The sequence below is a fragment of the Xenopus tropicalis genome, chromosome 1, assembly GCF_000004195.4.
Source record: "Xenopus tropicalis strain Nigerian chromosome 1, UCB_Xtro_10.0, whole genome shotgun sequence".
Classification (NCBI taxonomy): Eukaryota; Metazoa; Chordata; class Amphibia; order Anura; family Pipidae; genus Xenopus; species Xenopus tropicalis.
The window spans coordinates 99,372,860-99,386,006 of NC_030677.2; the positions used below are offsets into that span (position 1 = coordinate 99,372,860).

The 13,147-nt window shown below is 37.8% G+C and overlaps 1 protein-coding gene across 4 annotated transcripts in view; it reads right to left on the reverse strand.

Annotated features, from left to right (window-relative positions):
* Nucleotides 1-735: 735 nt before the first annotated feature.
* The window catches only part of pcsk4 (proprotein convertase subtilisin/kexin type 4), a 32,153-nt gene continuing 19,741 nt past the window's right edge, over nt 736-13,147 (reverse strand). For 2 of the 4 annotated variants that reach the window (XM_031901609.1, XM_018094405.2), the window contains 11 exons: nt 12,815-12,891; nt 10,408-10,496; nt 10,081-10,253; nt 8,540-8,752; nt 5,524-5,624; nt 5,013-5,116; nt 4,017-4,134; nt 3,643-3,822; nt 3,443-3,567; nt 1,647-1,766; nt 736-1,403 (listed from right to left, as the gene is read on the reverse strand). In XM_031901609.1, the coding sequence (XP_031757469.1) occupies nt 940-1,403; nt 1,647-1,766; nt 3,443-3,567; nt 3,643-3,822; nt 4,017-4,134; nt 5,013-5,116; nt 5,524-5,624; nt 8,540-8,752; nt 10,081-10,253; nt 10,408-10,496; nt 12,815-12,891 (1,764 nt within the window). In that variant the 3' untranslated portion in view covers nt 736-939. 4 annotated transcript variants of the gene reach the window in all.

Below are 13,147 nucleotides of genomic sequence, written 5' to 3' on the forward strand. Positions count from 1 at the left end.
GGGTGTTTAAGATGGCAATTTTTAGCCATTAACCCATTACTCTGGCTATCTCCATGTTCGCTATTTATGTTAGCACCTCCCCCTTGACCCTCAGGCAGAAGACCCTCTCCTATCAAACTTTAAAGCCTTCCCACACACTTTCACAGGTGTCTTTTTTTTTTTTTTCTTTTGCCTTGAACCTCTGGACCTCAGGCAGTAAGAATATTGTTTAAAAGGATTCATCTAAGGGCCTTGCTAAGAAGGCAGCCTTTAGGGGTAGTCGGGTATTTCCTGACCAAGGGCTACTGACTTGTGTTGGTAAGATATTACACAAGATAATGGTTCAGGGTTGCTGGAAATGCAGTATGTGTATGCCTTGCCAATAAAGCAGCTGTTCTGCTTAAACTGCACATGCGCAAGCAGGGTCTGTGACGGCAGAGAGACCCGAAGACGGTTCACTTGCAGGGAAGATGTTGGCCAGCTATGCAGCTGCGCTATTCTGCTCTTTTAGCTTGGGGTTAGTGATGGGGACAGTTTTAAAAGTTAGAAACTACCCGATAAGGGAGAGGTGAGGGGGGTCAAGACAGTGTTAGTTAAGGGGGCTATTACAGCCCGGGGGTAATAATTCTCCTTTAAAGATTAAGCTGGCTGAAGCTTGCCAGCTGCCACTGTGCAGACAGCTGCTCTTGATTTTGAAGTTAGCATTTAGTAAACTACTTTGTGTTTAATGTAAATAACATCCACACATACAACAGCTATTTCAAAGAAAATTTATTTTATTTATATCTAAACAAATTAACATTTCTCCAACTTTCCCCTGCCTAAAATACCTATAAGTTGCAGGGTCATATTACTGACTTATAAGGCTTACGACAATTAACATAACTGTAAAGAAACAGTTTTACAACTCCAAGTTAAAAGATTTTGTCAGCAGATTCATTCTGTTATATTCTGCAATCCCTAAGTAGCTGCTCCATCTTGAGTCACCCCAGTCAAGCTGCCCATCTCTATAGTGGATGATGGTTGAGCAGCTGGGTGTCTGCCTTGAAAAACTTTAACAGAGGAGAAGATGAAAGTGAACAGACAAAACAAAGGGATAGTAACCCCAAAGATCACAGTTACTATTGCAGCTTGAGGGAGATGGCTTGGGTTGGAGATGGTGTGATGTGTCTTGGGGAAGGAAGGCTGTGAGCAAGAATTCATTGTCTCATCATAGGTGGAGAATGGAGGACAAGCAATACAATCATTGGCAGAATATCCCTTACACATATAACAGGATGGGTGACAGGAATCACAGGTTAGAGCAAAACGACTGGATTGAGGATTTGTATGGGTTTTTGGTATTTTCTTAAAAGTCTTGAAGAATTTTGGGGGACAGTAGGACAGACATAGGTTCCCAAAAGCGTAGAATGAACTCTTGCACTCTGTTGATGAAGTGAAACGAACATTAGTAATGGCTTCTCCAAAGATTATACAGTTAAATTACTAATCTAGATTTCCTCACGGAGGTACAATTTAGAAGGTCTCTCCCTAATTATCCAAGACAGATAAATAAACTGCAATTGTTTCACTGTATGAAAAAGCAGTACATAAGTCATTAACAAAAAAAAACAAAACTGGGTGTCAGTTATTTAAAAAAAAAAAAAAAAAAAGATATTTTTGCTTACCGTGACATTTGCCACTTTTGTCTCTGGTAACACAATCACTAAGTACAGCGTGCTCCAACCTTCTACCCATCATATCTTCATCTGTTCCATACAGAACAAGTGTAAAGTCATGCAGGAATCCTACATTGGACAGAGATGACTAAATCCTTACAATATACAAAGTATATCAATGGGAAATTTTATCCATATTATATATATATCATATATATTTTAATCTAGGATATGTGACCACTACACAACATGTAACTTTAAAACCAATATGTGAACTTCTATTACTTTCCCACCCAGTGCTGCCCATGGGAGTAGAGGGAACACCTCATATGTCAGAAGGCTATTATGAAGGAAAAGTAAGCAGTGTAAGGAGTGTATTTTTTAAAAACTAAAAGCACTGATCTGCTTGACTGAGTATATTCAGAACATTTCCCAGTGGCAATATAATTGTCTGATAATTATTCAGGAACAGTTTTAATCTACTTTAAGAAACATCAACTATAATGTTACCTGTGCATGTTCTCAGTAAAAACACAACACTAGCAGTCAATATGTCTGTGAAGTTCCTATTCTGTAGTAATAACTTAAATCAAGTGGACTTGCTGTGTTTTACTGAAAGACATTTTTCTAGCCATCTGACTGCTTTCTCAATTCAGAATGACTTGTACAAGGAGCTTTCTGAAATAAATACCCTGGAATGTTGCTCCAATCAGAAAAATCTGTTTATTATAACCAGCATAGGGTCAGGGATCTTATGAAGGTAAGGTGTTGATTGTATTAGCATGATTGGAGCTGTGAGGGGTTATTAAACTGTCCAGAGAGAGGTGCCAAAACAGTATTGTATGTGGCAGAATTCGCACACCCCCCTCCCCTTTTTAAGCTTGGTTTTTCCATTGTATCATATATGGATTTGTTAACACCTCTTTTAAACCAGGTCTTTAAATGTGTGCCCCTTTTCCTTTAGATGTAGGTACACAGCTGAGTCCTGACCACTGGAGCTAGCTCTTCTGTGCTGTGCCATATGGTGGTATAACTGTTGTTTGGTTTCTCCCACATACAAATCAGAGCACTACTCACTGCACCACATACACGGTTACTCTTCTTATGCTTTGGGATTGGGTCTTTTGGGTGAACCATTTGCTGTCTCCATGAGTTGCTGGGTTTAAAGCAGATAGGGTTGTGGTGTGTTTTTAAACTCCTACATTTTTTGGACACCCCAGCTACATATGGGAGGACTAAGTTCTTTCGCCTATCATGCTTCCCACCTTCACTGGTAGTTTTGGTGTTATTGCTTCTTCTTCTCCCGATTTCAACAAAGGACCAATCTGAATACCCCCAAAATTTTAAGGGACCCTCTGAGATGCTCCAACTCTCTTAGCCTCGTCTTAGCCTCTGTGCTGGTGGGGATCTTGACTTGTGAAACATCTTCAAGAAAAACACAGCAAGTCCAATTGATTTGATATTTGACTTATTACTACAGATATACATGCAGTCAGTCTTTTTGAATTGCACTAATCCAGGCAGCAGTTAGAAAAGTATTACAACTAGACCATAAAAAGGGGGAAATCATGCACCATTATAATAAACAATTACTTTCCCTATAAGGACCCTATAGAGAGGAAATCAAACAATTTATTTAAACAAAATGTACACAGCTGCCCATGCCATCTTCACATTGTATACAAAGCTAAAAGTTCTATAAAATATATCAGGTGCCTCATAAGCCTTACTTACCTCTCTCCATATTGTATGTATTAACGCATTTCATTTTGGTTTAATTTAAAAGTCACTAAACGGGTACATACCAGTGTTGGTAAAGTCTCCTTTGTTTACAAGCTTTAGAGTCCAGGTACCCTGGGGTTTCTCATCCCAAGTATGTGTGCTCATAAAGGTCCAGTTTTTGTACCCCTTGGTGCTAGTGTCATATGGCCTAAAAATACAAATTAGATATCAGGAAACATTGCAGACTTTGCAAATTTTTTTTGTGTGTTCTATACATTCTCACCTCAAAGCCACCAGCACAGAACGAGTACCCATAGGACTGATAAGTGAAATCTCCAGGTCACCCCTTCGACTATAGGAAAGGGAGATCTTGGCTTGTACATGCTCAAGTGATTGAATATAGCTGGAAGTCCCAGTGCAGCCATCAACATGTTGTCTTACAATATGGTTAGATGTCAGAACCCTATGAGTAATCAACACACAGAAAAAGGTCCATCTCTCAGATTTCTTTCTCAAGTTTAGCAATATATGCATGTGTACATTAATATTGTGTGTTTCCTTTTACATAGAACATTGATATGATGTTTTCCATGAGCTCCTTCTCTAAATCCAGTAATCTCACTAGGTGTGTACAAGAGTGGAAGATGTGGTCCTTACTGGGGTGTGGTTAGAACTTTGACTACACATATCCTCTGAACACCTGCAGTCTGCCATTTCTGAGCCAAATCCACTATTCGCCCAGCATCCAAAAGCCCATAGCCATAATAATGACTTACTGGAAAAGAAACAGCAATGATCACAGATCGACAACAGTATCAACTCTTTAACAACCAATGTCATTGCATTTCAACATTTAGGGGCACATTTACTAAGATGCGTTTTTTTTCTGGCCTTGAAACGCGATATCGTATAAATATGAAGTAACCACAATCATTTCTGTAGTTCTAAAATGTCTCGACAATGCTTTTATCGTTCGTATAAAAATATCGCAATTGCATTCCGAAAGTCACAAAATTTTTGTGCCGAAAAGTTTGTAAACGCCACGAAAACCTTTCTGGCTTTGAAGCCTTCCATGTCTGGCTTTGGAATTCTTTCATAGGACTCAATGGCACTCAACAGATCAAACCTGTTCTGATGAAAGTGTAACCAAAGGCTTAATTGAATTACAAAATGTTTGTATTCTTTTGCACAAAATGCAATTTTTTTGTGGAAATTTACCTAAAACCACAAATTTTAAAATTCGCATACATTCAGAAATGTTCTATAATTTAGAAAAAATACAAATTTATCTGAAAATTGTTTAGTAAATGGGCCCCATAATGTCGAATTTATATACAGTTTATTGCAAGACTTGCAGGTATCTCCCCCTGCTAACTAATTTCTATACATACACACAATACAAATACATATATATATATTTACATGTATAACGATATATACACAGTAGCTCTGAAAGCTAAAAGGTTTTTTTTTATCATAGCAGACTTTATTAATATTACAATGGTGAAGCAGTTATATTGATAAAAACCTTACAATGTATACATACACATATATACAGTATATACATACCTTACAGACCTGCAACTTCAATCAGGGGAACACAGCCTGAAATGCCCATGTGTAAAAACACTAATACACATGCGCCTCACTTACCTTTCCGTCCTACACCATTCACTGCCCAGTCCTCAGCACTAAGGTTGCTGGGGTTAGATGCTCTAACCACAATATGTTGTAAGTCTCGCCATGTAAGAGCTGGGCTGCAAATCAAATTATATGTCAATAATCAATACTCAATGTATTTTGCCATAGAAAAATCATACTTTTACATTTTGTTGTAGCCTTAATTTAACAAAAATAGACTCAATATATTAAACCAATCTTTATTTTTTCAATGTCTGAAAACAATGCTGCAAACTCTCTTTTACATTCTCTTTTACACATCTATTACATCTTATTATGAATTTCAGAAGGCCATAGAGGCCATCTGCTCCAAAATATTGAAGTTTATTTAGACAGCAATAATGAATTTACTGAGAGGGCTGATTTTGACAGCAATTCATGCATTTTCAAGGGTTTTAAAACACTTTTTTAAAGATATCTTTATAAAGTGTATAGGTAAATAATCAGTGAAAAAAATTCATTCTTTAACTGAGATGAACCTTACTTTGCTTCCAAAGCAAGAGCAATTATTCCTGCAGCAAGTGGAGCAGACGCAGAGGTGCCAGAGTGTTGGTCTGTGCATCGCAAACGTATATCTGTAGTCAGCTGCAAGTGGAAAGATTTAGAGCAAAGTCAGCTAGTAGCTGTGGATGATAGAATAAAAAATATCTATGTATTATTCAAAATAAATCTTGGAGTGGGGCCTGAATAACAAGATGGTAACAGACTACTTACTTGTCCTAAGTGCAAATGAACTTAAAAAGAACCAAATACTGAGACACTGAGAAATAAATGCATGGTGACCTTAAATCAGGATCAGTCCAAAAGTGTAAAAAACCTTTGCAACAGAACTATGCCACACTTCACAACTGATAATCCCAAACTGAACCACATACAAAATGATGCTTTGGTCCTTGGCCTATAGTTTATAAGTCTTACTAAAGATACATCCAGTTTAATGAATGATAAGTAACAAAAAGCAGGCATAAAGAGCAGGGGCATACCTGCAGAGGAAACAGACCCTGCGGTTGCAGGGAGCCCAGGAGTGTAAAGATGCCCAGTAAGGCCCTAATCATTGAGTAATTTTAATATATCTTGGTAGAATTGGTCAACTTTGCAAAGTTTTTGGGGCCCTAAAGTAAATTTGCTGTTGGGCCCAGTAGCATCTGGTTAAACCAGTGGAAGTTGCTGTTCCGTTTAGGGCTCCAGTCTCTTTTTTGCAACATAACATAACATTATCTGAAGATATTTCTCTTCAGATCTGCCACTTAGAGTGTGCCTCCTCAACAGTAATATGCACATTTAAAAAGCAATACAATAATGATTCTGGGGGAGGAAAGTAATCTTGCTGTGCCACATCACATTAGTAGGTGGTGAAAACCAACACACATAAGTAAATGGCAAACATAAACAAATAATGAAACAAGGGTTTTGGATCAACTACAAGTTAGGTAAGTTACTTTTAGACATAAAAGATTGTACTCAATGGGCATGTGCCTTTTTCATTCTAAGTTGCAATGTAATTACTTACTTAATAATAATAAAAATGCACACACCATCTTTTCCCTGGTTCTTTAGAAGTTGGAGGAAGAAGATATTGTACACATCTGGTGGGAGTATGAAGTCCACCTCAAGTATATAGCTATAGTAGAGTCCCTTTGCCAACCTTGGCAGCCCCACAGTCTTGAAACCAGTCCCTTAATTTAATACAGTAGAAGTGAAATTTAACAGTCATTTGTATTACTCTATTTCAGTTGGCATGCCCTTTGTATATTAAGTAAACATTTTTTCATGGAACAAAAATGTTTGCTTACCTGTCTGTAGGGCTGGAACTAGGGGTAGGCAGAAAAGGCACCTGCCTAGGGTGCAACAGTGAAGGGGCGCTAGGCAGGTACCTCTGTTGCCAACCCCTAGTCCGGGATCTCTTAAACCCACCACCGATTTCCTGGTGCTCCCCCCTCTGCATGGTGAATGCATGCTCCCCCCTCAATGACGTGTATGTCCCCGTTTGTGTTCCTGTTCGTGCACATCCGGGGGTGGGAAGCAGCAGTGGGGGCGAGGTGGCTGGCTCAGGTCGCCTAGGGCACCTGGCCGCCTTGGCCCGCCTCTGCCTGTCTGTGATAGAGTAAATTTAAGGTAAAATGAACTCAGTTTTGTGCTTTCTTTAACACTTTGCTATTTTAAAATTTTTAATAAAACTTTAATATTAAAAAAAAGTAAGTGTGGTTATTATTATTAGTACAGGTATGGGATCCGTTATCCGGAAACCCGTTAACCAGAAAGTTCCGAATTACAGAAAGGCCATCTCCCATAGACTCCATTATAAGAACATAATTCTACTTTTTAAAAATGATTTCCCTTTTCTCTGTAGTAATAAAACAGTAACATGTACTTGATCCCAACTAAGATATAGTTAATCCTTATTGGGGGCAAAACAATCCTATTGGGTTTGTTTCATATTTACTTTTGGAGGTCCAGAGCATTCTGGATAACAAGTGTCATACCTGTAGTACATTTATTAATATTACACAAGCATATCCCAAAGTTATGAATACCAGTTTTCTTTTTATGACCTCCTGTGTAAAATCAAGTCCATTTTCTACCTCCACTTCTAAATACACACATTCTCATACAGGCATGGGACCTGTTATCCAGAATGCTCGGGACCTTGGGTTTCTCAAATTTGGATCCCCATACATTAAGGGGCCCATTCATTAAAGCACGATGACCACGATTGCAAAAAAAACTCGTTTTTTTTCTAAAGTTTAGAACTTTTCGTAATGACCACAAAAATATTGTTAACTTTTTCACGTTTTGCGTAAATTTACACAAAAAAGTTGTATTTTTCGCAATGACTACGAACATTTCGGAATTCATTCAAGCTTTGCTGTCGTGACTATCTTTTGGCCAGGTTGGAGCTGTAGAGTGCCATTAAGTACTATGGAAGGCTTCCAAAATCATGCATTGAAGTTTCATAGTCAGAAAGGTTTGCCATTTACAATCGTTCAGATACAAAAATTTTGTAACTTTTGGATTGCAACCACAATATTTTTGTTCGACCATGACGCAAATTTTCACGCAATTTACACACATCAGAAATTATCGTGGTTACTACAAAATTTTTCCAATCGTGCTTTTAACAATTTGAAATTCATGCGTTAATGAATGGGCCCCTAAGTCTACTAAAAATAATTTAAACATTAAATAAACCAAATAAGATTGTTTTGCCTCCAATACCGATTAATTATATCTTAGTTAGGATCAAGTACAAGGCACAGTTTTAATATTACAGAGAAAAGGGGGATCATTTAATATATTTTAAATATATCATTAATATGGAATTTATAAGAGATGGTCTTCTTGTATTTTGGAGCTTTCTGAATAATAGATGCCATACCTATACCAAAGCCATAATTATTTAGCACAATGGTCTAACACCTCGACTTCCCAAACCCACCTCTTTGGTTTCTGTGAGCTGATGCATTTCTATTAACAACTCATGGAAAAAATATTGTGCTTACTATTTTCCTTTCTGTACTGATGCCACTGCTGAAGGTGGTTGTAAGCGTAGATGCACAGGCCTCACTATACCATGGCACGTTCCCATGCTCTGTGGTGCTGCCCACTGAAAGAGTGTAGATACTGTTGGTGTAGCCATCACAATTGCAGTTATCATACTGCAAGCCTCCATTTCCTGAGGCCCAAACGAATATTGAGCCAAGGCCACCACGTCCCTAAAATGCAGCATGAGGGAAGGAAATATAGAAAACTAGAAAGGCTGTCTTATGACAGAAAAGTATGTTTGCATAGAACAAAAGGTACAAAAAAAAAATAACAGAAGCAATAGAAACATGAGGGCAAACTATGGGCAATAAGGGAAAATACATAGAAATAAAAATACATGTTTCAAAGAGATTTTGTGACTCTACTTTCCAAGTTTAAAATAGACTTTTCAAACTGCTGACCCATATGACCTTTGTTAATTATTTGTTATTTTACTAAGCAATATAGACTGCATGAGTGCCAAGCCCCATGCAACCCACAACCATAGGTCCTAAATTCTCCAGCTTGCACAATATAAATGTGTGTATTGAACTAAACAACCAAAAAAACAAGAAGATAAAATAATCCCCCCAAAATAGAGCTAAGTCTGGGCAAACAGTTTCCTATATATATATATATATATATATATATAGCAAGAACAAACGGAGCACACCCTATTGAAATTCAAATGCCCAGGGTGCTGGCTAAAAAATATAAAGCAAGAAAAAAGAGCTGCACTCACCAGGACTTGGCAAAAAATATAGTAAGTTTATTTAAGCAAAGAGATCCAACGTTTCGAGCACTAACTGTGCTCTTCCTCAGGGAAAAAACCTGAGGAAGAGCACAGTTAGTGCTCGAAACGTTGGATCTCTTTGCTTAAATAAACTTACTATATTTTTTGCCAAGTCCTGGTGAGTGCAGCTCTTTTTTCTTGCTTTATATATATATATATATATATATATATATATATATATATATATATATATATATATATATATATATATATATATAAACAAGCAGAGTACCGCACACATAGGGACTTAATAAAAATAAAAAAGGTTTATATATATACCACAGTCTTTATAGTGTCTGCACTCCAAGGCTCATAACTTAATTAACAGGCTGCACAGCCAAATTTTAATTATCCAACAAAAATTATTCCGTGACCGGCACACCCTTTTAAAATAGTCATAAGTTTATTTAAAACATATTGTTTTAAAAGAATCCGTTGTTTCAGTCCCCAATAGGACCTTTCTCAACCGAAACGTCGGATTCTTTTAAAACAATATGTTTTAAATAAACTTATGACTATTTTAAAAGGGTGTGCCGGTCACGGAATATTTTTTGTTATATATATATACCGCTATTTATTTCATATCACAAGTAGTATGCAGAATTAAAAAATACACACAAAACAGACACAGACAAAAGTTTTTTACCACAAAGGGTAAAAAAATTAAATAATAAAAGATTTCTAAATAATTATTGTGACAAGATTACAGCTGCATGCTTAACTCACATTAACAGCTCCCCAGAAAAAAGCTTCCTCTGCTAGTGGGCCAGGACCATCCACTCTTTTTCCATCATCCTCTGGCCCCCAGCTAGCACTATAAATGTGAATATGTTGTGGATTCAGGCTCAAAGACTGAGCTTCAATAACATCAGTAATCAATCCATCCAACATCCTTATTCCTGAGGAACACAGGACACACTATGTTACTGAAGTGCAAAGAAAACTCTAGTCTTCAGTCAATGAATTAGACAGCCACTGTAGAGATTTAAGATTTACCGCAGAAAACTCATTTCTTGTACCATTACAATAAAATGTGCAGCTCTGAATATATACCTCCTATCTTAGAATTGAATGCAATTCCTGCACCACAGATGTTGTTATAAGCTGCTGCGGCCACCTCTCCAGCACAGCGAGTTCCATGGCTGTAAATAATATAACAAAAATCAGAGACAATCATACTGAACCCTTACTAACAGATACGTATTCGACTACATAGCTCTTGCTATCATACTTACACTAATATGTTCAGTAATAATTTTGATGGAGTAACTACAGGTGCCTCTAACTAAATACACTATATAAGTAGAATACTTGCGATAGGGATCCTATATGTCCCCATTTCCTGGGGACAGTCTCCGTTTCTGGACTTTGTGCCCCTGCCTGCTTCTCTCTGCCCTTTAAAACCCCTGCCAGATTGCTGCAGCCAGACTCAGGCTCCAGTGTTATAAACAGAAAATCTTACAATTGGAGTTGCAGTTTTTTTTTTATTATGCAATTGTTCGGAGCAAGCAGATTGGGCCCAGCCAACCTGCTCTGAACCAGCACATAATAGAAAGAGCAACAACTTCACCTGTGCACTTTGTTATGTAGAGTGTTGGGGTTTAAACCTATCGTTGGGATTGAAGACAACACTAAGCAACAGGAGAGCAAGCATGAGAGCAGAGAGTAGAAAAATGGCAGAATAGATTTTTAAAAAAATAAGAGTAAAAAAAAAATAGATGGAGAGGAGAAATTATAAAAGAAGAAATAGAAAGCAGAATGGAGAAGGAGAAAAGAAGAGATGTGAAATGGTGCAAAGAAGGAGTAAGTGGAGCAAAACACAACAGGAAAGGCAAAGTAAGTAGGATTTTACACACCCACTCACTGTAATGTACTCTGGCTGTGTTGTTCTTGGGGGAACCTGTACCCAACAGCTTTTATTTAAAGTAAGCTGCAGATTTCTAATTGCTCTCACTCTATTATGTAATGGGGATGCTATCCCATTGCTCGGGTTCCTACCCAATAACTGATAGTGAATAAACTTACTACATGACAGGACCCCAGTCATGTAGTAATGCATGAGTACTATTAGCCGTTTCAGGGGGCTCTACTCTCTCTATAAACCTCCACTTCCTTTCTCTGTGGTGTCCTCACCGACAGTGCCCAAGCTTCATCCGTAGCCTCTCCACTTAACTACATATGAACGCTATCATATTTCTACCTGGTGCACACTCACCATGGGACTCTATCCCAAACTCTTATTCCTCGTTGGTATTCGGGATGTCCTTACTATTTAACCTAACTCTCACTTAGAGTGAGCTCTTAATATTGAGCTCCCCTGTCTAGCAAGGACCGGCTCCCTCCTGGTCTGGCTCAGTATGTCAGCACTGACTGTAGATGGTGGTAACTGGCCAAAGAGGAAGTGCTGTGCTAAACAGCTTCTTAAATTGGTTCCTAAAGGGAACTTCCCATAAGGCCAACCCTGGTGGTTGGTGCCATCTAGTGGTCAAATCCAATATAGCAATTAGCTATATAGATCCTGAAATGAACTCTGATTTCACCTCCTTACATGCCTGTCACTGCTCCATATGGATCAGTCATGTTGCTTTTCATTTGATTTTATTAGAAGCAGTGACAGACGGTTTTGACTGCAGCTGTTTTTTTGCCTGCAGCAGTAGCAGTCAAAATACACATGTGCTGTAAGCCCTAAAAGTGAATAAGAAAGCATGACATCAATTTGCAAGGCAGTGGTAAAAAAAAAAGCCTGCATGTTATCAAAGCACCATTTATTTTTTAAATGTACAGGACAGGATTATGTATGTGGGCGCTATTAATTACCGTGTTTTAAAAACAGCATGTTGTATGCTAATTTGGCGTACTGTTGGTGAATATTATAACATTGAGACTTTAGGTGTAAGTATGCAAGCCTGATACTATGTGCCCCCGAGAAAGTCCCTTCTTGGATGAAACGCGTTGGGCTGAGCGATGCAGTGACATGTTAAATGAAAATGAGAATATGCTGAAATTTGTAAGTGCAACACTTTACTTCAAAATAAATCTTTTAAAAATGTACCACACCAGAGAGCACACCCTGCCCTGTTTTTCTTTTTAGATCGAACTGGGTCTGATTCACCTTTGAAATGGCAGCGCCTGTGGCTATTGACATCATTTGGGACTGTGATACAATTCTGATGGATATTATGGAAGTTTTTTTGGCTTTTAACTTTTAGGACCTTTTACATATATATTTTTTTACTTACTTACCTGACTTTTAGAGAACCTTGCTATTTCTATAACGCCCACATATATATTTTGAAACAATACTATGCAGCTGGTCTATTTATCATGCACTGCTAAGGTTCAGTATATGATGTGTATTCCACTAATAAATGCTATAGTATATATATCCTTATGCCTTCACAAGTTTAGTAAGCAAATCATTGATTCTCATTTGATGACTGTTAAGACAGACAAAACTAACCGGTTCTCATCAGATGGGTTATAACGAGGCTGTGGGTCCGGATCATTACTGTTAAAATCATAGCTTGCCATTGGATCCTAAAGAGGGATAAATGAATTAAATGTTTACTTTTATATCCTCTGTATATTGTTTAGCTAACACATGAATTAGGGATGAACTGAATCCTGGATTCAGCCAAATCCAGGCATTTTTTGTAGGATTTAACTGAATCCTAAATCCTGGTCTAATCAAATCCAAACCCTAAAAATTATATGACTGGACGTATGTTCACAGGTTAGGAGTCATCTCCTATGCTCGAATCAGCACCCTTCTGCACCTGCACCTGGATCTACT